Consider the following 25,592-nt stretch of genomic DNA (forward strand, 5'->3'; position numbering starts at 1 on the left):
AAATGCGCGTCAGGGGCATTCCTGCTCTCACTAGCATCGTACCAGCTACGTTCTAGCAGCTACAGAGCTAACCTTTCTGTTCGTACCACTACTGAATCATTACTTTCAATTGGAATACTAACGGCCCTTTAATGTAATTTACCGGCTGACCATCAGTTTTGTATAGTACGATCAAAACAACTATATCACTTTAGTAATCTCGTTGGGAGGTTATTTATATCCTTCAAGACAGGACAGGGAAAGTCTTTTTTGGGATTAAAAGGTGCCCATGAAGGCACAATAGGGAAAGTCACTCTCAGACTCTCTAAATTCCCCTTCTCATCCCGGATATATTTATTCACTTAACTGACACCATATCAATTACACTGCTGGCTACAATTGTTGCAACATTATCTAGCATCGTACCAACTAAGTGCTATCAGCTACAGAGCTAACCTTTCTGTTCATACCACCACTGAATCATTACTTTCAATTTGGAATACTAACGGCCCTTTAATGTCATTTACTGGCTGACCGCTATTAAGGTTGTATAGTTTGACCAAATCCATTATGATGCAGTACGAGGTCAATATCTATATCACTTAAGAAATCTCAAAGAGAGGCTAATTATAGCTTTCTAGATTGGACAGGGAAAGTTTTTTCGGGATCAAGGGGTGCCCACTACGGCACAATAGGGAAAGTCACTCTAACTCGATATTCCCCGTCTCATCCCGGATACATTTATTCCCTTTACTGACATTGTATCAATTATACTGCTGGTTACAATTGTTGAAACATTATGAATACACACACAATTGTAGCTGGGTGGCTCACGATATTTCTGTACTCACACCTATGAGCACAGATAAATTGATTTGAGGTCTCAGTAGCCTCGACATCTTTATGCTAGCGTTAATTGTCTATTTACGTATCACGTTTTTGCACTCATACTTACAAGTGTTATCTGTTGGTTTATAAAACAACCACCATTACATTTTTCTTTCAGTAATAGTATGTCATTGGTGAGTCAGTCTACAGTACACTCTGATATGGCAGGTTATTTAAGCTATTCTGCTATAACCATACTGTAGACCAAGCATGTCAAACTCAAAGTCTAGCATGGGCCATATAAAGAAGGTTTAAGTTTATGTGGGCCGCAAAAAAACCCCCCTTTTTCATAGAAACGTAGGTTTATTTTGAAAAGTACAGTATAAAAAAGCACCCTCTACTAAACCACAGCACCCCCCTCTACCAAATCCAAGTCCCCCCATATACTAAATCCCAGTCCTCCCCCTCTACTAAATTCCAGCATCCCCCTCTAGCCAACAAGCAGACTACACTTACATTGCCGCTGCCAGTATGCGACTCTGGAGTCTGGCCTCTCGTATACCCCAAATGGCGCCGTCCACACCCTGTGCCAAATGTGATCCTCCCGCTACTTTTTGAAATCCTGTGAAGGGGGAGCACGTTGATGTCACGTCGGAATGTGACATGCTGTTGTGTGCCTTCATGCACCTCCAGCTACTCTACTGTCCAGTCACAGCCAATGCAACACTGACCAACACAGTCACACAAGCCAGACAGACAGACACAGCCAGACAGACACACAGACACAGCCAGACAGACACACAGACAGACAGACAGACACACACAGACAGACAGACACACACACACAGACAGACACAGACACACAGACAGACAGACACAGACACACACACAGACAGACACACACACACACACACACACACACAGACACAGACAGACACACACACACACACATAGACACAGACACACACATAGACACAGACACACACACACACACACACATTCTTGCACACACATTATTTTCTTTATTGCTCCCTGCTTTGGGAACCAATGTGGGGCATCTCCATGGAGATCTTCTATGTGCTCCCTCGTGTGGTCTAGTGATGCCGGGTGCCGGAATATGACATCATATTCCGGCACCTGGCTTCATTACACATGGCATGAGGGAGCGGTGAGGAGTAGGAACACTGAGCTCCCTCGCTGACCCTCCTCCCCGGCCGGGTAAGTTTTAGCAGAGTAGACACCTGCAATGTGGGGAAAACGGTGCCTACTCTGCTATAACACTAAGCATGCACTCGCGGCTCGCCGGGCCGCAAAGATGCCCATTGCTGGCCGCGAGTTTGACATGCTTGCTGTAGACTCTCCTTACGACCGACTGTGTGTTTTTATCGTTGTTTTCCTTTGTAAATTGTACCATTTTGTTGTCCAGTTTGTGTAACATTTATAAGTCCATCAAATGACATATTAAAAGTTAGGTTTTAATGAATTGGGTTGTTTCACCATAGGAGTATTCCACTATTCCCATATGCTATGTTTGTGCATCCTCCTATATTTTCTTTTTGTGTATGTTGTAACTCTGTATGGGTTATCCCTCAGCTAGGAGGATTCTTGCAAATATTGGCTCCAGTCTTATTTTTTCTTTAAGTTGCATATCTATAGTTACATGTAGCTTTTAAATAAATAACAATAAAAACACGAAAAAAAAAAATGTCCATGCACATATTCTTGTATTTGAATTGAATAAAGTTACATACATATATACATGATTTCCTTTGTTAAAATAATGTTCAAATGCTTTTATGTTATCTGCAAACCTCTTGGAAATGTTAGCATTTTCGGTAAAAACAAAACGAATAACACTGCTCATTTAACCAGAGATAAAGAGGTACTTGGCCACAGACAAAACATATGAAGAATGAGAGTGAAGTGAACTTTATAAATATCGTTTTTCTTTGCTGTTAAATCTTTTGAATACAGTTTTTTTTTTTACTTTGTATTTTGTATGGTGTATAAAATATGCTAAACTGCAGTTTGCAGCTTTTAGTTAATATCACATCCTAGCTGTCACATAGCAAATTGCAGTCATTTTAATGTACATTCAAAATGTAATTTCACTCCATTTTCACCGGCTGTGGCTGGGCTTGGATTCATCTCATGATTAATGGTAAAATAGAAACCGATACAAATGATTTTGAAACATTTTCACAGCAGAAGCGGGTGTCTGCATTTGCCTCTAGGCTACCAATTTAAATCCAACCAAGAACTTTGAGTGACAGGAGAATCTCCTTTAGATAACACTACAATTGACGCTGTTCCCTAAAACATCTAAAGATGATGGGTTCTAAGAGCTGTATATTTATTATTAGACCCTTTTATTTCTGAATAGTACCACACCTTAACCCCTCTATCAACAATTTACATTTCGAATAAGACTTGTATCAATTTAAAAGGCCTCCTATGAAGACGAAGTGCTAAAACACATAATGGCAAGAAAATCCACATCTAGTCCTCAAAATCCTGAATCAAACCAAAGGATCGATTTACTAAGCAGTGAATTGATCCGTAAGTTTACATATATGCACAGCAATCAGTATAAATTACTATAGTGACTAGAAACTCTTACTTTTTACAACTCCATTTTAACCCCTTAAGGACACATGACATGTGTGACATGTCATGATTCCCTTTTATTCCAGAAGTTTGGTCCTTAAGGGGTTAAGTGAATGTTTCCAACATGATTTTATTGTAATTTTCCATTTTTAAATACTCCTTATAGATGTCCGAACACACAATAGATCTCAAGGACATGTATTGGAATCTTTAATAGAAATTTGAATGCTTTCTATTTTGCCCCTATAACCATCAGTGCTGTTTATTTCCTGCTCAGATGCCTCAAAAACTTTAATAAATGCCTTGTTAAGCTCGCATCATGAGGGGCGCAAGAGCTGGCCAGCTGGTCACCTTGGTGCCCCCTGAGGCAAGCGGCTGTGCAGAATGGATGTGATGGTGAGGGAGCTGTAATCTTCTGTCTCTTCTTGCTCTGCTCCCCAGTGCGCCCTGCTGTAATGCCAGAATATGATGTCACTCTGGCCCTGGCACCACTAAATAGTGCGCAAGGGAGCAGAGGAAGAAGAGCAGGAAGATTACAGGATCATAGCAGCCACACTGGAAAAAAATCCACTCTAGCTCTCCCAAAGGTAGACTTGAATCAGAATAAAAAACAATAATTTGTGAATGTATGAGTGAATGTGTGTGTGTGTGTGTGTGTGTCAGTACCACCAGTGTGTGTCTGTCAGTGAATTTGTGTGTCTGTGAGTGTGCATGTATTAGTGAAAGTGTGTGTGTGTGCGTGTGTGTGTGTGACTGTGCTTCTGTGAGCGTGTGTCAAATCAGTGAGGATGTGTGTGTCTGTCAGTGGGTGTATGTCAGTGTATGTGTATCTCAGAGTGTGTGCCTGTCAGTGAGTGGATGTGTCAGTCAGTGAAAGTGTGTGTTGGTTAAACAGTGTTTGTGCCGATGACTGTGTGTCTGTTAGTGAGTGCATGCCAGTGTATATTTGTCACTGAGGGTGTGTGAGTCTCAGTCAAAGTGTCTGTCGGTCTTAAACTGAAAGAGGTGTGACCTTAACCAGAAGGGGTGGGGCAAATTTAGATTAGGAGGTGCCCGAATTTAATCCTGCCTAGGGCAGCACAAAACCAAAATACACAACCGATTACCATGTATTGGTATTACTGAGGGTTGCAAATCCCTTCAAAAATCTAACACTGAGTAGTAATTTGTAATCTTGTATAAACATAATTTAGGTAGGATTTAACCCCTTAAGGACACATGACGTGTGTGACATGTCATGATTCCATTTTATTCCAGAAGTTTGGTCCTTAAGGGGTTAAAGAAAGACTGTCTTTTTCTGTTTTTCTTTTACTTGTGTATTCATTCCAGTAAACTCATTTGATCTATATGGATTGACAAACCGCAATTTTAACAGAATATAAAATCGCAAAATTATATATAATATGTCAGTTTTAACTAACTTACAGGTTCTCACTTCAAGAGAGCAGTGTGATTGTAACATACAAAAAAAAACACTTACTGGACCCTGAAGACCTGACTTTGAGCAATATACATATCAACACACGTGCTAAAATTGGAATTGGTTGTCAGGGTATCTAATTGTTATTATTTGTAGAACTCATGATAGTGTAAAAATAAATTTTCAGCTTGTCATTGGAAATAAATGTAAATAAATGTATTTTTATACATTTTGGTTAACATGTAAGAAGGGTATGAATTTCTTGAATAGGAAATAGAAAAAAGAGAGTCAATTATTCTGTTATTACTCAAGCTGGGGTCTATTATTTTACAGCAGTACAGCAAACTAGACACAGCCAATGTAACGCTTGCTACAGCTGGGAAATACTCGTGAAACAGACCTCAACACAATAATGTTTTTGTTCATTATCTGTGAAATGTGTATGGTATTATTCCTGAGAAGAATATAAAAAACAGAACCTCTTTTGTATTAGGCAGAAGGGTGCTTTGAGGTCATATTTTAATCCAAAAAAAAAAAAAAAAGAGATAATAAACATATGTTCAAGTATATACCTGGCCCTGGCAAATAGTCTCATATTTAACCCTTTGACTACCTCAGTGGGATGCAATTGCAATATGTTATGTCGCAACAAGGAAATTTATAAAACAGTTTTAAAAGTGGAGTGATGTGTTAAAAGCGGTTCACTCACTATGGACCAAAAAAAAAAAGTTTTCTCCCCCTAGCGGACAAGGGGAAGCAACCTTCGGTACTCCAAATGTTGTGGACTACATCTCCTCTGATGCTCTATGGTCTTCCAAAATTATGACTGTAGAGCATTAGGAGAGATATAGTTCACAACATGTGGTTGCCCACTCCTGTGCTAGAACTTTGCCAATTCATTAATTCCAATTCCTCTTCACAATATGAACATTTCTGGAAACTGACTAAATTATGCAAACTAAAATCTCAATCATTTATGCATATTTTCATGTATGTATTGGCATAGTCAAATTACTTATGCATCTGCAGTACATATCTCCAGGATGAACTGGTTGGATATTAAATCATTTTTTGAACTTCATATATGAAGGTTGGATACAATGGAAACAGCAAGTTATAAACACATTGAGAATGTGAACATGCATAAGAAAAGCTCCTTCCTGAAAGTCCTAGAATTGGTGGGACAGTTCTAGGTTTGGATTGCTGTCCCACAGTCCAGAAATTTAATTCAGTTTTTTTCACTAGATAGGACTGGCCAACAGCCCGAGTGGGTTCAAGCCAGGCTGACACTGTCTGTCCCTTTTCTGGCACATCTACTCATAACATCATGGGATACTCAGCCCCTTGGGGTTCCCTCTGTCCCAATTTCATACCTCCTCATAGTAGGTGTAAAGGTCAGTACGATATGCACACATGCCAGGCTGACTGGCATACCCTGCTGACTTGCCGCATGCAGGGCTGTCAATGCATAGAGCATTGCTGAATCCTTATTCTATGGGCAGAGATGCCCTTGGTTAGTTTAACACTGTTGAGATATCAGAGAAACACATCAGGACTGTTCCAGGTAATTCGGGATAGTTTGGAAGTATGGAAGTTGTATTTTAAAATGAATATGCTTATTAACCCTTCTTTTGCTAAAATTTGTTTGTATACCTCTCAAATAATTACAGTGTCAACAATATCACCATTCATGGATCCAGTGTTTTTATCATTTAAACTTCATAGAGAAGGAGAGTCCAAGATAGTAATAAATATATATAATCAGGTTAGTTTCCCTGTGGCTTTGCCTACCCATCTGTCATTTTTCCCACTGCCAGCTGATGGAACCACTTTTGAAACTGACAGTTATTCTTTATTTATTTTTACATCTGCAATTTTTCGTTACTTGCCTGGCTTGCTTGCCATGTTCAAGCACTGTGGGAAACTGTAAGGGGATTGGCATGTCTCTGATATGTCCCTCCCTCCTGATCATGTTACAGTGCAGTGACAGTACTGGAAAGGGAAGGTTCTCTGTGGGACGCTCATGAATATACACAACAATAGAAAGCAGCAAGCGGGAAGCCTTACATCCTCCGATTTGAGCTGATGCATTCTGTTGCAAGAAACCAAACAGCGAACCTATTGAAGGCAAATGTAAAATGATAGAACATTGAAAGAAAACATTCTTATTCAGGAATAAAACAGTAAAAGAGAAGCAGTGAGAAACATATTATATATTCATTCTCTGTGTCAGTTCTTCCCAACTTTTTTCAACCCATTTCCATAAATTGTACCCTCATATTAGAAAAATGTTTGCTATTAATATAATTATTTAAAATGTATTCCTTTTTCTCTGCCCCATCTCCCTTTTTTCTCAGCCCTAATTTCCCTTGCTTCTCCTCTGTCCCAGGCTCCCCCTGCTCTTTCTCTGCTCAGGTATATGTGTATAATATTTTTGCTTCCTCTGTGTCTTTTTTCGTTGGTTGATCTATCAGTCTTTTTTATATATATATAGTCTTGGGTCAAAGGCTTGCAAAATTAATATACATCTACAGTTGCAAGAAAAAGTATGTGAACCCTTTGGAATGATATGCTGTTCATCAGTCCACGGTAAAACAAATTGTCTATAAATGGAGAAAGTTCAGCACTGCTGCTACTCTCACTAGGAGTGGCCGTCCTGTAAAGATCACTGCAAGAGCTCAGCGCAGACTGCTCAATGAGGTGAAGAAGAATCCTAGAGTGTCAGCTAAAGACTTACAGAAGTCACTGGAAAATGCTAACATCCCTGTTGGCGAATCTACAATACGTAAAACACTAAACAAGAATGGATTTCATGGGAGGATACCACAGAGGAAGCCACTGCTGTCCAAACAAAATATTGCTGCACGTTTACAGTTTTCACAAGAGCACCTGGATGTTCCACAGCAGTACTGGCAAAATATTCTGTGGACAGATGAAACCAAAGTTGAGTTGTTTGGAAGAAACACACAACACTATGTGTGGCAAAAAAGAGGCATAGCACACCAACATCAAAACCTCATCCCAACTATGAAGTATGGTGGTGGGGGCATCATGGTTTGGGGCTGCTTTGCTGCGTCAGGGCCTGGGAGGATTGCTATCATCAAAGGAAAAATTAATTCCCAAGTTTATCAAGACATTTTGCAGGAGAACTTAAGGCCATCTGTCTACCAGCTGAAGCTCAACAGAAGATGGGTGTTGCAACAGGACAATGACCCAAAGCATAGAAGTAAATCAACAACAGAGTGGCTTAAACAGAAGAAAATAGGGCTTCTGAAGTGGCCCAGTCAGAGTCCTGACCTCAACCCGATTGAGATGCTGTGGCATGACCACAAGAAAGTGATTCACACCAGACATCCCAAGAATACTGATGAACTGAAACAGTTCTGTAAAGAGGAATGGTCAAGAATTACTCCTGACCGTTGTGCACGTCTGGTCTGCAACTACAGGAATACACGTCAGAGAATAACTCTAGCCATATAAGGGCAAGACCCCCAATCCACATTCCAGAGTTCTCATACAAGAAAACCTTGTGATTTATTGATACCATTGGTTACTTATGTCAATCCAGACATCCATAAATAATCAATAGAAACATAGAATATGCAATATTCTATAGTGTGTGTGTGTGTGTGTGTGTGTATATATATATATATATATATATATATATATATATATACACATACATACACACACACACACACACACAATCTTGAAGTTTCTGGCACTCTTCCCTCATAAATCCAAACCTTGTCAAAAAGAACAGAGGTGCTTCCCAGAGTAAAACATACATCAGAGTAACAACAAGAGCACTTAATGCATTTGATTTAGAAAACAAAGTGTTAAAATTTGCATGAAAAGATCAATGTTTCGTCCGACAAATCGGCCTTTATCAAGATCTTGAGGTACAAGGTACAGGTCGAAGTGTTGTGGTAAATCTGCTTGATTCATCACAGTGAGTGCCTGAGATTTTTCCTTTTACACAAACGAATACAGATACACTGACAAGCATACAGATGTACATACACACCGATACAAACCTTGCCACACACACATAAATACTGACCTACAGATACACACATTGACACATATGCAGATACATAGGCACACAGATACAATTACTGACACACATACAGATACACAGATGTCTACAAGAGATGTCTATTGGGTGACCCTAAATGCATGGGACCCCCTCACCTTGCGGTTCCCACCCTGTATGGTTCGGCTGCACCAGCAGACTCACCATTGCCAAATTATTTTTGCGTACCCCTGGGGGTACTGGATTGTACTCCTGAGAGTACACGTACCACAGGTTGGGAACCACTGCTCTATGTAAATGCATTGTATTTATTTTTATTTTATTATTTACTGAAAGCTATTACGGACAGTTGATGAATAAAGAAGACTAACTGTCAAAATTGATTAGCAAGTTCGGAGTTTAATAAGCAGAGGCTTGTAAGCAACTCTTTCCCAGCAAGAATGTTGTTAAAGACAGCTATATGAGGGTGAATTCTCATAAACTCCTGACCTCGACAGCTATATAATGAATATGCCATCCTAAAACTGATTCTTTTTCTCAGATGCTCATGCAATAAAAAAAGTCTCTGAATGGCAGAAAGAAAAGGGATTGTACCTTAAAGCATGGTTACATGTTGGCTACTTTGATTTTTAGCAAGCATGCAGAAAGTGGAATAGAAGACTTTCTTACACCACTAATAAGATAAGTTAAAATATGTCATTTTTTTTAGTTTGTTCTCCTTTTGATATTGATGAATGTTCCCTTATGACACTTGGTAAATCAGATTTTTGTAATCTCAGCACAACTTTAACTGAACTGCTGCATTGCCGTTGTAAGATAAATTGCCCCCATTTATATATTAGTCAAGCATAATACATGTCTCTTGTGAGCTGCTTGCTTCAGGACAGAAGTGTAAATAGGACAATAACTCAAATGACATATACCTAGGTGCCTATACAGGGTGGTCTGGGAGCAGAACTATATTTTTTAATATAGAGATGTGTAGAAAGAGAAAGGTTATGATGATAACTTAAAAAATATTTAAAAATGTATATCAAGTATATATCGCATATATATATATATATTTTTTTTTTTTATTAAAGAAATACTCTAAGCTTGAGTTTTTGAGTATTGTGGATATAATAGTTTTAAAAACAAGGTCCCTCCACATTATGAATAAATGAAATACAGCTACACACTTATGAATGTTCATCATGATCTGTAGTATTTGTACGGATGTCGAAGTTCATTTGGGGTACATAAACTGGTCTATATACGTTTTTGGTTTTGAATTTTTAAGTCTGCATCGCATAATTTGAAGAATTTCAAAATATATTTTTCAGCATGCTAATGCTTTGCTTGTATTGTAAGTAGGTAAATCTTTGTTTTCTGTTTTTGAGTCTGTGTGTGTGTGGTTTTTTTTGTTTTTGTTTTTTTTACAGGGTTAATAGAAAAATACCAATAAGCTTCACATGTTTATTAGCAGTCTTCAGGATTAGATATAGAATGACATCTGCATAAATGTGTGACTTTAAAAAAAAAAATCAGTTCTCTAAGTTTTGTCTCCTGTGGCTTTATTCACTAAGCAGAGCCTTGTAGTAACTGTATTGTCCCATTTGCTATTGTGATTTGAATGTTGCTTGACAGTGGTCAGCTCCATCACAATTCAGTTTAATCTTAAACATTACTTCATACTCTGTTTGAGCTATCTTTTTTGCTAAAGTATTGCTGTCAAGACATACAGTTCTGCTGTAGCATAGAAAGCTGTTTACAGTTGTCTTTTATTAAGTATCAGGAGAAAGAAAATGTATAAAAAGACATGCATTTATTAGACAAAAGTCTGTGAGCAAATCTTGTGTCTTGCTCACATTACGCAAAGCTTAGCTTTACAATCTGATGTGTGCAGCCATGTTTTTATTAGGGTTATTCAACAAAGTGAGAATTTAATGGTGAATTGGAGTGATTTTTACATTTAAGGTCAAAATAATCAAACTAGAAAAATTCTCTGTCAGCTTTCTGTTTGACTACTCAGGCTTTAAATTTTAAATAAATGTTGAATTCACTGTAAATTCTCATTTTTGTAAATACCCCCTGTAAGAGATGCTTGTATTGTACCTCAGCACTGTTTCAACAGCCACTATTTGTACCATCACTGTCGTGTGCACTCTTGCCTGCCACTTCTTTTGTTACTACTCATGTGTTACAGTGTAAATCTACAACGGTGAATTGATGATATTATTATTATTATTATTATTATTTTATTATTTATAAGGCACCTGCAAATTCCATAGCACTGTTATGTAATGTTTCTGTATCTTTGAAAAAATATTGAAAAAAAAAAAGTTGTCTATTATGAATTATGCAATAAGTACATAATTCATATAAAGAAGTCAGTCAAGGAAATAAATGTAATTCCGAGTGTCTTATTATGCTCCATCATTTAATTAACATGACCTGTTGTAACATAATTATTCCCAGTTATACGTACTGCTGTTGACCTGTGGCATTAAATCCCAAAGTAATTGTGAATATCTCAGCAGTTATTCATTAGTGTTAAAATGGAAAAAAAAAAAAACACTTTTTTTTTTCTTCCTCTTGTTTTAGAAACCAAACCTGCATGTATTTTTAACAACGTGGAGTACTTCGATGGGGACATGTTCCGTATGGATGCATGCCGATTTTGTCGATGTCAAGGCGGTGTCTCCATCTGTTTCTCTGCGCAGTGCGGAGAGCTGCACTGTGACCGCTACTATGTGCCAGAAGGAGAATGCTGTCCTGTTTGTGAAGGTAATTTTATTGGCTAGTATTGAACAAAATATATTTGTTATTCCAAAGTATGGTTCCAAAAGGAATTGAAACTGACACACCAAGTACCATTACAACGTTTTCAAGTTCTTTTAACCCCTTAAGGACCAAACTTCTGGAATAAAAGGGAATCACGACATGTCACACATGTCATGTGTCCTTAAGGGGTTAATGAAGGGAGGCCTTGGGTGCAGTCCAACTTTTTGGTCAAACTCTTTTCAAGTGGTTTAGCAAAAAAACTGGAGATTCCATAACACCCTAAACCCACCACATTTGCCTCTGACATCATAATTCTGAACTTTGCTTCCTCATCATAAATACAAATGTAAATGCTATGGGTATTCACTACAGGTTCATGTGACCTAGTAAGCACTACAGCATTATATTGTGGCCAAATCGTGTTGTAGTCCCGTGCTCACAGTATTGCATATTGCTCGTAATGAGCTTGCAAAGAGTACTCTTATTGTCCTGATTTTATACTGCTAATGAGGAATTGAATTTTCTCATTCTGATACTGGAGACAGACAAGAACATTTGTGATAATATTGCTTGATACCCAATATATTATCCGTATTAAAGGACCACTAAAATCACGCAGACCACTTCATCTCAATTAAGTGATCTGGTTGCAGTGGTCCTGTCCTTTTAACCCTGAAATGTAAAACATTACAGTTTGAAATCTTGTGAGGCACTTACTGCGCATGCACATCAATGGTCCCTATCAGGAACATTGGATTAGACCATGGTGGATGAGGCCATGCCTCCTCTGTGACATCGTGGGAGGCAGAGAGATAAGCAGTGCAAAGGAAGCCTCGATGCTGGAAAAAGGTATTTAAAACCTTTATTTTCTGCATTTTTAGCAGGGACAAGGACTCTAGAGCTTTAGCAATACAGGTTAATATTCCTAACACTTCAGTGTACCTTTAAGAAAGCAAAATTGCAACCAATTGTGTACATCATTTTCTTTTAGCTAGATGTTACCACTGTGACATCAAAATAGAAGAAAATATTAGTGTCCTTCCATCTGTCCATCCATCCAGCATGGAAGTAGAGGAGGTCATGTAAGTAAATATTCCTTTCATTTAACCCCTTAAGGACCAAACTTCTGGAATAAAAGGGAATCATGACATGTCACACATGTCATGTGTCCTTAAGGGGTAAAATGATTCTGATGTTGAAGTAAACCCTATCAACTATACTCTTACCACATACACAATACCAATGTTGACAAACAAATTAACCTACATGAACCAACTGCTATAAGGTTATGTAAATTGCACCTGGTCTTCTCAACGGCAAGATCTACAGCTTGAGTATATGCCTTGTCCACTATGGCTAGGCACACTAAAAAACCTAGTCATTAATGGGTTATTTTTCCTGTTGGCAACAATGCACAGGACAATCAGGCAAATGGCCTCCTTGGTCCATGACACGAGGGACATGGAATTGTCTCCATTACTCATTCACCTGGAATACCTGTCTTCAGTGTTCATATCTGTCTGATTGCATAGATGAACTCTTCTTTTTTTTAAAGCCGGAGATGATGCACATCTGTCTGAAACATCTGCTTCCAACATCTGACAAACCTGGTGCAGTTTACTGAACCATTCATGCATTAAAACAGAAAAGCAACAGCCTTGTGTAGGGTCATTACACCAGGGATGGAGATTGCTCTTCCTACACACAGCTAAAGAACAGCATTTCTCTATTGATGAATTTTAGACCTTGGAAAAAAAAATCTTTATCAATTCTATTCAGCTTACAAAAATACACTATTGCTGGGTTGGAAGAATTGAATCATAGAAAATATAAACAAGACTACAGATACGGTTATCATTAAAAACAAATGTAAAACATGCTTTCAAGTCTGTTAATCATTATCTACTTGGCAGAGCAAATGAGCACCAGAAGATGTGGTAGTGCAGGCAAGTAACCAGCACAAATTAAAGTCTTTACATTTTCATCAAATATGGTTTTGTCAGGATTCAGAGATTTTGGCAAATGTCACAAAGTCTTTGCTCATCACTACTCCTAGGTTAGTAGTGTAAAATGTGCCTTACACCATATTTCAATATTATGATTTTCTCAAAGCATAGCTTCATAACAACACACAAAAGGTTACTGCAAAATAAACTCTGCATCTCCTGTATGTGATAGTTAAAGGGTCACTTTAAGCATCATAACCCCTACAGCATGTTGATAGTAACCTGGGTCTGTCAGGTACACCCCCCCTCTTCACATATATCACTAAAGCTACTTTCAAATAAGAAAATTAAATTCAATCAATCTTTTGACAGAATTAATTGGCCGAGAGTATCGGCTGTTCAGGCAGTGAGTTCTACCAAAACTGGATAACATTCCTATTGGTAAAACTGAAAGGGAATGTTCACTTTAAGGACATTTGTGAAAAGAAAAATGGACCACAGGTGCCTTGGGAGATGAAGTGGAATGGTGCCAAGGGACTCCTGGCACCATCACCACTACAGCATTATGCTGCTAAGGCCAACAATTTTGCAATAAAATATATTTAAACATTTAATATTACTGCCACATGTATCTTCAGTTCAAACAACACAAATTAGTATAGAGTACAATATACTATCACTATAAAGACAATAAGCTGTGCAGTGCAATACAGTCTAAAATCCCATAGATAACTTTAGAAAGCTATTCTGTTACTATATTTCTGTATAAGTATAATAAATGATTCTGAAATGTAAAATAACCATTGGTATAGATATACAGCCTCCGTGAATATAGCATAGATACTGTCCGTGTCAGTTATATTGCTTATATTTATTTGTAAGGTTGTGTCAATGCAAGGTGTGGTGCTGTACTCTAGTTAGTATGTGCTTTTTTATCTTTTATTTTTTTTTATTACCGTATATATCTTACACATTATATCTAATTTGGAGTAAAAAAAAAAATTGCGTGCACAAAAAGTTCAGCATTTACACAATATCAAGAATAAAGAGACAAAGTTGCACATAAAAATACAGAATACTGACAGAATAATGATGCTCTATGATGTCAATAAGATTGCAGTTCTTGAGAAAATACCATAAATAACATTTTAGAGAACTGAGGTAGCAGGTAAAAAAAGAAAATCAAAGGAATGGAGTGGAATATCAGAGGTCAGAGTTATGAAAACACAAAGGCTGGTATGCTTTATTATGAAAAATAAGCTGTATGTATTAAGTAAGGATGTTTTGTAACATTCTAACCAGAAACAAATAGAAAAAAGAATCGACTGTAGAAACATGGCAATGTCAGAAGAAGAGAACAAGCAAATAGTGGTACTATTGTTGTTGAAAACGCGTGCCCATTGTGACAGAATTCACGTACTCCGACTGAGTACCTCTAGCAGGCCAGCTTCCTGTCTGCTACCAGAGATTCTAGAGCACTTCAGACAGTCATTGAAACTTAAATTGGGTCTTTAGGACCTCTTCCACCGGACCAGGCTGCAGCTCTCTCCTTAAAGGTATCTTCTCCTCTGATATTGCCTAATCTGTTCCTGTGCTATGCCGGTATTGACACATCTGCCTATACTGTCTCCAACTAGTTCCTTTACAAAGGCACTTGTGGCTCTCAGGCCTAGCTCTTTCTTAACTCATCCCGGGACCAGTGCAGCCAGCCAACAGGTCCAAAAACTCTGCTACTGGAATCCTTAAACAAACCAGACATTACACACAGTTCCCAATGGAACTAACACACAATATTTTATTTTCACTCAGGACTGGACCCTATTATGGTGACAATATCCAATATATAAAACCAAATCATAAGGGCAATCATACAGGCACTCATAATAGCACAATACAATATTTGTAAAGAGGTGGGGAGGAAAATGACTAACAAGAAAAGTCACCTTCCTGCAGAAACCATAATATGCAAATCTACCTGAATATGCAAATAACCAAGTCTTGCTATTCAGATAGTGCACATAACAGTTGCAACCAATAGGCAGTGCTGTACATATCCGTTGCAAGATCTTTGCACCAACAGGTAATGCTTGACCAGTTATAAAGCCAAATCCACCTTGTACAGAGCATCAGCAGGACAGCAAGCAAACACAAATTTAACAAATAACAATAATGCACATTCTACATGCATAATGGACACAGGGTGACTAAAACATTAGTCATCCTAAGATCTACATGAAGTGGCTGTCTCATGCACCCAGTAACGGTGACTACTGTCACACTTGTGGTCAGTGGTGTATCCTGGCTTTGTGCTGCCCTAGGCAGGACAAAACTCAGGCGCCCCCCACCCCCCCCTGCTACCTCTGCCCCTGTTTGCCTGTGAAACTGCCTATTGCCATCATCAGAAGTGGTGGTCTGAGCCAATCACAGTTCTTCCCCATAGGATTGGCTGAGACTGTCAAGGAGGCAGATCAGGGGCAGAGCCAGCACAAGTCAAACAGAACCCTGGCCAATCAGCATCTCCGCATAGAGATGAATTGAATCAATGCAGCTGTATGAGGAAAGTTCCATGTCTGCATGCAGAGGGAGGAGATACTGATATGTTGTGCTGCACACTAGGCAAGACTGAGATAGGAAGCAGCTCTAGCAGCCATCTAAGGAGTGGTCAGTGAAGTTATCACTGTAATGTAAACACTGCATTTTCTTTGAAAAGACAGTGTTTACAGCAAAAAGCCTGTAGTAAATGATTATACTCACCAGAACAAATTCAATAAGCTGTAGTTGTTCTAGTGACTATAGTGTCCCTTTAAAACTACAGTAGTTTCTGTTTCTCTACAAATATCCAATTTATAGTATGTTCATGTTAGTTTTAACATATGTACCAAATAAGTTCAGGTTGTGCCAAATCTTGGTACAATTTTTTTATTTAAATATTTACGTGTACAATGGAATACTCACTAATTGAAATTCAATCCTAATATATATTTATTTATTTTTACAACTGATTCTTCGTGTGATTTATTCTTAGTAAACATGAACAAGCCATTTCACTATTTTCAGCAGCTAATGTTTTTACAATACATATAGCCATTTAAAAAATACACAGTAGCAAATAATTGTGCCTGTACGTCAGAGTTTAAGCAGATTGAAGTACTTCTGTGTATTGAAAAGACTTACAATATCTATTAAAATTTTTATGTACCATGTAACATCTGTCCTGCAGAATGTTACCAGACATGAATTGCATTCTGTCAACCAGGAATAGTTTGTTTAAAATTAGTTGGCAATTCTCAAAGGAAAAGATTTTCCTCACAATTATAGTTCTTGCGGAACTATGTGCCAGAATATAATGCCAGCTTACCATTCGCACACACTTTCCAAATATACAAGAATAAATTCCCTTATGAATTTATATCTGCAGTCCTGTTGCCAGGTGCATCAAACGCTTATCACTTGAAAAATATTAATATACTATGTATGCTAAAAATACAGTAAAATGATGGATATCTCAATTTTTCTGAAAAGATAGGGTATTGCAAATATGCAGAAAATATACTACAAGATAGTTGTTGAGGAGGAAGTTTATAGATGGATGGAGTTTGACATCACAGAGTCCTTAAAAATACTGTGATACACTACCCATACTAAATGTATTGAAGATTGCTCCTTATTTACCATTTTGCATCAGAATGGCTTTCGATTTTGCCTTGATACAATTGCGGCATCATATTTTCTAAATATTAAAATATACATTTTCGAAACCTCGAAGATTACCAACACACAGCTATTTAAATCAGATACAAATTACATTAAATTCATAGAAAATATTTGATTATTTTTTTCTCAGCTGGGGGCATACGAATTTGTAAAATAGATGGTGTATATACAACAAGTGGTTTAACATGTAAATTATGAACGTACTTTCAAGCAGTAACATACTTTGTGATCCAACTAATACACCAGCAAAGAAGTCTTTGAAACCAGACACTGATCATATATATCTCATTAAAGGGACACTATAGTCATCAAAACAACTTTAGGTAATGAAGCAGTGTTGGTGTATAGATTATGTCCCTGCAGTCTCACTGCTCAATTCTCTGCCATTTAGGAGTTAAATCACTTTGTTTATGCAGCCCTTATCACTCCTCCATGCATGTGACTTACACAGTCTTAATAAATTCTTCCTGTAAAACGTCATCTGAAGTTTACACTCCCTTTATTGCAAATTCTGTTTAATTTATAATTTATCTTCTGCTTTGTTAATGGCTTGCTAGACCCTGCAGCAGCCTTCTGTATGTAAATGTAATGCTCTCGGGAGAAAATTTATTTGGAACACAACTGCGGATAAAATAATAAATTTGAAATTGTCACTTTAAAAAAAATATTTATTTAAATAAAGGAAATTAACTTTGTATAGGAAATAAGTTGGTACTGAATTAGCCTGGTATGTGAAGTGATTGTAGTTAGTAGGCTCCAATAGCAATAAGTAATATCATTAAGGATTTGGCAAATTATATTTCAAATAGATATAGCAAGTAGAATCTCAGAGGCAGACTTTTGATAACCCTTGTGGCTAGAACCAGTTAGTAAATACAATCATAGAAAAACTTATATTTCCTTAATGAATGATGGGAGTTGAAGTCCTTCCAATGTAGATCGATTTATGGTTCCTTGAAGTAACTGAAGAGATGCAGGAATCCAAAGTTAAGTCTGTTTCTTGAGTGTTAGAGTAGAACGGAGCATAGCCAGGAAAAAAGCCAGAGGTTCAGTAAACAGTAATTGAAATGAGCAGGGGAATGGCAACCATGTAGTAAGAAGCGTGAGCACATCAATCACAGGAGTTGACAGAGAAAAATTCACTGAGCACCTGAGAACAGGTGCAGCTTCCCTTTAACTCAGGAAGGGATGACATCACAAGCTAAATGTCGATCTGGCTGGAATCACATGTGGAGGAATTCCCAAACAATGTGGGGGAATCCTGACAGTAAATAAAGTTTCATATCTTCATGTTTTGACCAATGCATTATTGTAGCTGCATTTCTGCAAACTGCTTAACAACTTTGTAGATTGTCGTCTACCATTTTTTACCATTCTATTTGATGTTGCTTTTCTGTACTGTAAGGTGCAGAGAGTTGTGACAATCTCTGATAGAAAATAAATTTGGCTAGAGTTGTGAGTAATTTATGTAGAGGTGTATTTTTCCATGGCTACACCATGCCTGTCCAACAAACCTGGATCTGGCGCATAGTCTCATCCATTGGGTCAGCAAAGAATTGCTCTCACTTAGTTTGACAACAATCTCGTGTCTGTGCAAGTCTGTTTCAGGACGTTTTCATCAATACAAGATTTCCTCATGAGCATGCTGCTCATGTGAAGACTTGGTTCTCCGCTTCGTCGGGCTGTATGTCAACTCAGCTCATTTATGTGTCAGAATGACACATGTTTTCCATCTGCAGTACTTAACCGGTGATGCAGAATTGTGTCACCAATAATGCAAATTATATAATAATTGCAAACTCTGACCCTAGCCTCCCTAGTCCTGATTTTCCAATCTGTAATCTATATTTCTGGGATGACTTCACACACACACGTTACTCCAATTATATTTTACTACTTACATGAAAGGAGCATTGCCCTCCATGCATTTATAAAAATAAATAAATAAAACCATGTCAAATTGTACCAAGCAATACGTTAACTTTATTGTGCAATCACTGTTATATCTAACTTAACTGGTAACATATTAGCTAGAATAGCAGACCGACCATGGTAGGATTTGAAATATGCCTTGTATTGCAGAATAAGATTCATGCTTTCAGTTACCATCCAGCATTTTGCCTGTTGTTAACGACTGATGACAAGACGATTCTAAGAACCAGCTTCCTGCAATTTTTCTATCTTACCTTTAATACACATTGTCTTGTTTGATGTATTTTAAGATCATCCAAAAATGTAAAAAAAAAAAAATTACTAGCAGAAAACCAAATATTTCTTGCACATTTAAAGGTAGAGTGCAGTTTCATTCATAAGAGATTGTGCTTGTCGTAAGTGTGATGGATTGTTCTTCACTCATCTAGAACATTGCTTTCTCCTCAGTTGCATATAACTGCTGGCTATTTGTTTACCTGTCCTGTTGCCAAGTCCTGCGTGATATTGCTTTGTTCACACATTCGTAATATAAACATGACTTCCTGGCAACCTAGGCCAGTTTCCAATAATGAGATTTTATACATGCATTGGTCATTTATTGTGAAAATGTTTAAAATATTACCAAATGCAATAAATTAAAAAGTGGCCGTTGTCCATGGCCTTCAGGTGTTGCTTGGCTACACTCCATTACCCAACAGCCAGAGACTGGAACAGAACTATAAGTATATCAGTCCAAGAAGAAGATAGAACAGAACTAAGTCTGGAAACTTATCTTAATGCTTTTTAAAGTCTAATCTAAACACGTTGCATCATGGCATGGTCTTTTTGCATTTAATTTTTTTCACTTATTTATAAATGAAAAAAAGAAAAACTCAAATAGTTGTTCATTTTAATGTGTTGGTCCTTTAAGTCAGTGCTATGCACCAATTGTTACTAAAGAGATTCTATATTGTTTACCTACCTTTAACATATTCAGATATTGGGCACATAGTGATTATCAGCAACATTCTTTTGCCATTTTTCAGAAACCAGCTGTTTCCTGACTATATCTCCAAGGACTTCTTACTGATATGCAATCATATGGAGACATTCATGTTTTCCCATTTAACAATCCGCTCTGAAAACAAGATATTGCTTTATATCTTAATTATTAAAGTTAATAGGAAGAAAACAAGACATTCAAAACACACCTTCAGTGAAATGTAGCCTATCTTATTAGTACTTTACGGAGAATACTGATATGGAAAATATGTTAAACTACAAAGTATGAACGATTTTACTTCACACTGCATGCCATTCTCTTCCTTGCCATCCTCGATCCATGTTAGTTGTAGTCAATAAAGACAAGTATATATAGACTTGTGCTGTGAGCCTGCACTCCAGGGTATACAAATCCTTAAAGTCTGGTGCTTGTCCACAAATAATACGTTTAGGCAATAATGATAGCACTCGAATGACTTTGTTTCAGGATAAAATAAAACCTCATATGTATTTAGCTTAGATTCAATTTTGGCAAAAAAGTTTAATCGGGGGATATATATATATATATATATATATAAATATATATATATATATATATATATATATATATATATATAGATAGATAGATATATATATAGAGAGAAAGGAGGCCCATCCCAGTTAACTATACAGTTTGAACATGACTCTGCTGTCTGGGGCCTCCCCTGTCTAGGAAAGAAGGGCCTGCGCCATAGGTGATGACAAATAATCTAGTCGGTAGAACCAGTCAGTAGTGTACTGCTAAGTTTCTGCCTCTGTTATGGCCAATATAATAATTTACAAATCTCCTCAACCATAGCCTAGAGCAGGGGCACCTATTGGGCATTAGATCCCCAGATACCATAGAACTACAACTCCCATGGTGCTGTGCATGCCTCTAGAATGCCTTTAAAATGACAAAGCATCATGTTAGCAGTAGTTTTAAACTATCTGGGGATCAACCTTATGGGCACCCCTCGCGACAGTGACAGTGAGGCACCACTACATTGGGTTAATGGTATTGCTGCAGTGTTTATCTAGCAGGATGCTACTGAGCTCCAATATCCATTAAGAAGCTGGGCAGTGTAATGCAAACTTAAAGCCACTGGTGTGAAGGGGTTGAAGGGGTCTGACATTTGGAGATTACTTTGTTTACCTTCTTTCAGAAAGTTTGGTAATCTTACCACATGTGTAGCAGGCTCTCCGTGTGCGGAGAGCATTGCCAACATTTATCAGATTTGTGCAACCAAGCATGGAGAGACTGGGGTATCTGATATCCTGTGAGCAGTCTCCTCCTGGAGGTTCGTGTAAACTGCACTTTTGTGTGGGAAAAGTATTATCTTTACTCAGTCTTCCATCCAGAACTGGTGCACAAACTGTTTTGGGTGTTTAGAGCTAACCCCAACTCCTTCAATTGGAGTGGACTCTCCAGAGTAAACTTTCTTCCAACAAAGTCAAAAGACCCACTGTGGTGAGGTATTGTTGGATGCATTCCAGTAGTGGATGTGTTCCGGCAGTATGTAAGCTTGAATGAAGGTTGTACAGGCCCTGATTCTCCTGAAAGGCCATTGCAATATCTAGGGGTAGATAGCCTTCTCTTTCACCTCTGTGATATATAGTGAGCCATTGTTGAAGGAGCCTAGCCAATTGGCATCCTCATTTATTTCTGTGTTCATAGAGACTGTGCGAGAAGCAGAGCAGAGCAGAGCAGAATACCTGTAAGCTATATTTAGCACATCTGCTAGTTGTCCCCGGAGAACTTTGAGTGACTCTGGGGACCCGGACGCCCTATGTTAATTTTCCAATCTGGCAATTTCAGCATAAAGGGCTGACATCTGTTACGTTCTGGTTACGTTCTGTTTTTTCTTTCAAAAGCTTACTGACGACTATTATTATGTTTGTAGTTTTGCATGGGAGTATGGGTTCTTCACACCTTGTAAGGCGCCCAGGAACTAATATTAGCCATACACCCAATATATGTTAAGTAGATTTGTGTCATATATTAAAAAGAGCTTAGTGTCATATATTAAAAAGCTATTAAAAGAGCTTAGTGGTGTACTAGCAAAACCATTAACAGATTTATTTAACCAATCATTGATAACAGGAGTAGTCCCAGAAGATTGGAAGTTAGCGAATGTTGTGCCCATTCACAAGAAAGGTAATAGGGAGGAGTCGGGCAACTATAGGCCAGTAAGCCTTACTTCAGTAGTGGGGAAAGTGATGGAGACCATGTTAAAGGATAGGATTGTTGAACATCTAAAAACACATGGATTTCAAGACAAGAGACAACATGGGTTTACTTCAGGGAGATCATGCCAAACTAATCTTATTGATTTTTTTGATTGGGTAACTAAAATTATAGATCAGGGTGGTGCAGTAGACATTGCTTACCTAGATTTCAGTAAGGCTTTTGACACTGTTGCACATAGAAGGCTTATCAATAAACTACAATCTTTGAGTTTGGATTCGAATATTGTTGAATGGGTAAGGCAGTGGCTGAGTGACAGGCAACAGAGGGTTGTAGTCAATGGCGTATATTCGAAGCTTGGGCTTGTCACCAGTGGGGTACCTCAGGGATCTGTACTTGGACCCATTCTCTTTAATATTTTTATTAGTGATATTGCAGAAGGTCTTGATGGTAAGGTGTGTCTTTTTGCGGATGATACTAAGATATGTAACAGGGTTGATGTTCCAGGAGGGATAAGCCAAATGGAAAATGATTTAGGTAAACTAGAAAATTGGTCAGAGTTGTGGCAACTGACATTTAAAGTGGATAAGTGCAAGATAATGCATCTTGGACGTAAAAACCCAAGGGTAGAGTACAAAATATTTGATAGAGTCCTAACCTCAACATCTGAGGAAAGGGATTTAGGGGTGATTATTTCTGATGACTTAAAGGTAGGCAGACAATGTAATAGAGCAGCAGGAAATGCTAGCAGAATGCTTGGTTGTATAGGGAGAGGTATTAGCAGTAGAAAGAGGGAATTGCTCATGCCATTGTACAGAACACTGGTGAGACCTCACTTGGAGTACTGTACACAGTACTGGAGACCCTATCTTCAGAAGGATATTGATACCTTAGAGAGAGTTCAAAGAAGGGCTACTAAACTGGTTCATGGATTGCAGGATAAAACTTACCAGGAAAGGTTAAAGGATCTTAACATGTATAGCTTGGAGGAAAGACGAGACAGGGGGGATATGATAGAAACATTTAAATACATAAAGGGAATCAACACAGTAAAGGAGGAGACTATATTTAAAAGAAGAAAAACTACCACAACAAGAGGACATAGTCTTAAATTAGAGGGACAAAGGTTTAAAAATAATATCAGGAAGTATTACTTTACTGAGAGGGTAGTGGATGCATGGAATAGCCTTCCAGCTGAAGTGGTAGAGGTTAACACAGTAAAGGAGTTTAAGCATGCGTGGGATAGGCATAAGGCTATCCTAACTATAAGATAAGGCCAGGGACTAATGAAAGTATTTAGAAAACTGGGCAGACTAGATGGGCCGAATGGTTCTTATCTGCCGTCACATTCTATGTTTCTATGTTTCTATATAAAAAGGATTATATGATTTCATTGTTAGCAAATTATTTCTGTATAGCAATGTCACTAGCAATATTAATAACAAAATGTTTTTTAGTAGTTTAGTGAAAAGTAAATTACCTAACCTCTTTTGCCTTGAAAAAAATGTCAGTTACTTCTCAAATGGGTGTAGAAAATCATGTTTTATCATGTATTTGTTATGAACATACTGCAATACATTTGTAAAAACTGGAGTGGGTCAAATGTAGATGTGATTGTTTATTGGTTTTATAGATTGCATTGTCACTTCTAGAGTTATATATTAATATAAAATATGTTCCTTGCAGATCCTGTCTACCCAATGCATGACCCAGCCGGTTGTTATGCCAATGGACAGATAAGAAGCCATGGTGACCGATGGAGAGAAGATGACTGTACATTCTGTCAGTGCATTAATGGAGAGCCTCACTGTGTTGCCACTGCATGTGGTCAAAGTTGTCTTAAGCCAGTGAAAGTGCCTGGAGAATGCTGCCCTGTGTGTGAAGGTATGGAATTAAGCCATGTTCCTTCTAGAGAGACGCCATCATGGAAAACGTAGTTCTCATATTTAAGATTTTAAATGTGCGACAAGCATGCAGTTCTAGGAAATTTGGCCTGGTTTCATCTACTAGGTACTCCATGGTGATGATGAACCACAATTTAAAGCATGTAAACTAGATTTGTATTATTTTTGAAAATATTCAGCAGTGAAACAGGTGAAGGGAGTAAAAATTAATCTTATGTGATATTAAACCGCACTGGTGAAGTTAAGCAGAACAGGAACATAGATATGTGACCTTGCCAGCAATGATATTAACCTAAAACATATAAGCAAGCATCTTTGTCTGTCCAGGATAAAATCTGTTTATTTGTTCATAGGTTCAGATTTTCAAACTAGTCTGCTATTTTTGAACTATATTTAGCTATACCCTTTAACATAAAGCAGTGGAAGATTCTACACTAGAAGGTAATTATACATCCTTACTCATAATGCAGGACTCTATCTGTTTCTCTTGATGGTTATATTGCAATTCAGATATATACATGGCTTTTAAATATTTTTAAGTATGTTAATTAATTTAAAGGCATTTATGCACTAAAGTTATTCTGTGAAGCAAATTTTCTAAATTAATTTAAATGAAGGATTGCAAAAAACAAACAAACATATATTTTAAATATATATATATATATATATATATATATATATATATATATATATATATATATATATATAATTTATTTATTTAAAATTTTGGTCCATTTTTTTGCAAATTTAGTCTCGGGTCCACCACAATTTACTGTTTAGATATTAAAGCACGGTTTTATTTTGAACTAATTGATTTATCGTACTTGCTAATCTGTATACTACACTAAACTAATCTCATTGAATGCAGCACATCTTTCATCTACTGAAATTAGAAAGTTGTGGGAAATCCCTAAATTGTACTTAAAATCTACTTAACACTTCATTTCAATTTTATAATATTTCATGTAAATCCGAATACATTTAGTGACAGCAGTAACGCAATATTAGTCTTATAATACTATAATTAAACTACTAAACCTATTCGGTCAAGGCGAGAGCAGATCTTAGAATCAAGCAATTTACCTTTTCACAGCCTGTGTACGCTTGCAAGAGGGAAGTATTTAGTGAGTGCCATCTATTATTGTCATGCCTTTCAAAAGCTTTGATTGACATCTGCTGGAGCAGAAAGGACTCTCTTTAACTGTAAGTGATGAATACCTTAACACAGTGTGAAGTGACTGGTGACCCTTAACCTATGCCACTTTTGTTTAACACC

The 25,592-nt window shown here is 37.5% G+C and overlaps 1 protein-coding gene across 1 annotated transcript in view; it reads left to right on the forward strand.

Moving 5' to 3' along the window:
* The window catches only part of CRIM1 (cysteine rich transmembrane BMP regulator 1), a 650,317-nt gene that overhangs the window by 407,938 nt on the left and 216,787 nt on the right, over positions 1-25,592 (forward strand). The window contains exons 6-7 of the mRNA XM_063443119.1: positions 11,454-11,636; positions 24,099-24,296. Coding sequence (XP_063299189.1) covers positions 11,454-11,636; positions 24,099-24,296 — 381 coding nt within the window. The remainder of the gene's footprint in view (positions 1-11,453; positions 11,637-24,098; positions 24,297-25,592) is intronic.

The sequence above is a fragment of the Pelobates fuscus genome, chromosome 2 (genome assembly GCF_036172605.1).
Source record: "Pelobates fuscus isolate aPelFus1 chromosome 2, aPelFus1.pri, whole genome shotgun sequence".
NCBI lineage: Eukaryota > Metazoa > Chordata > Amphibia > Anura > Pelobatidae > Pelobates > Pelobates fuscus.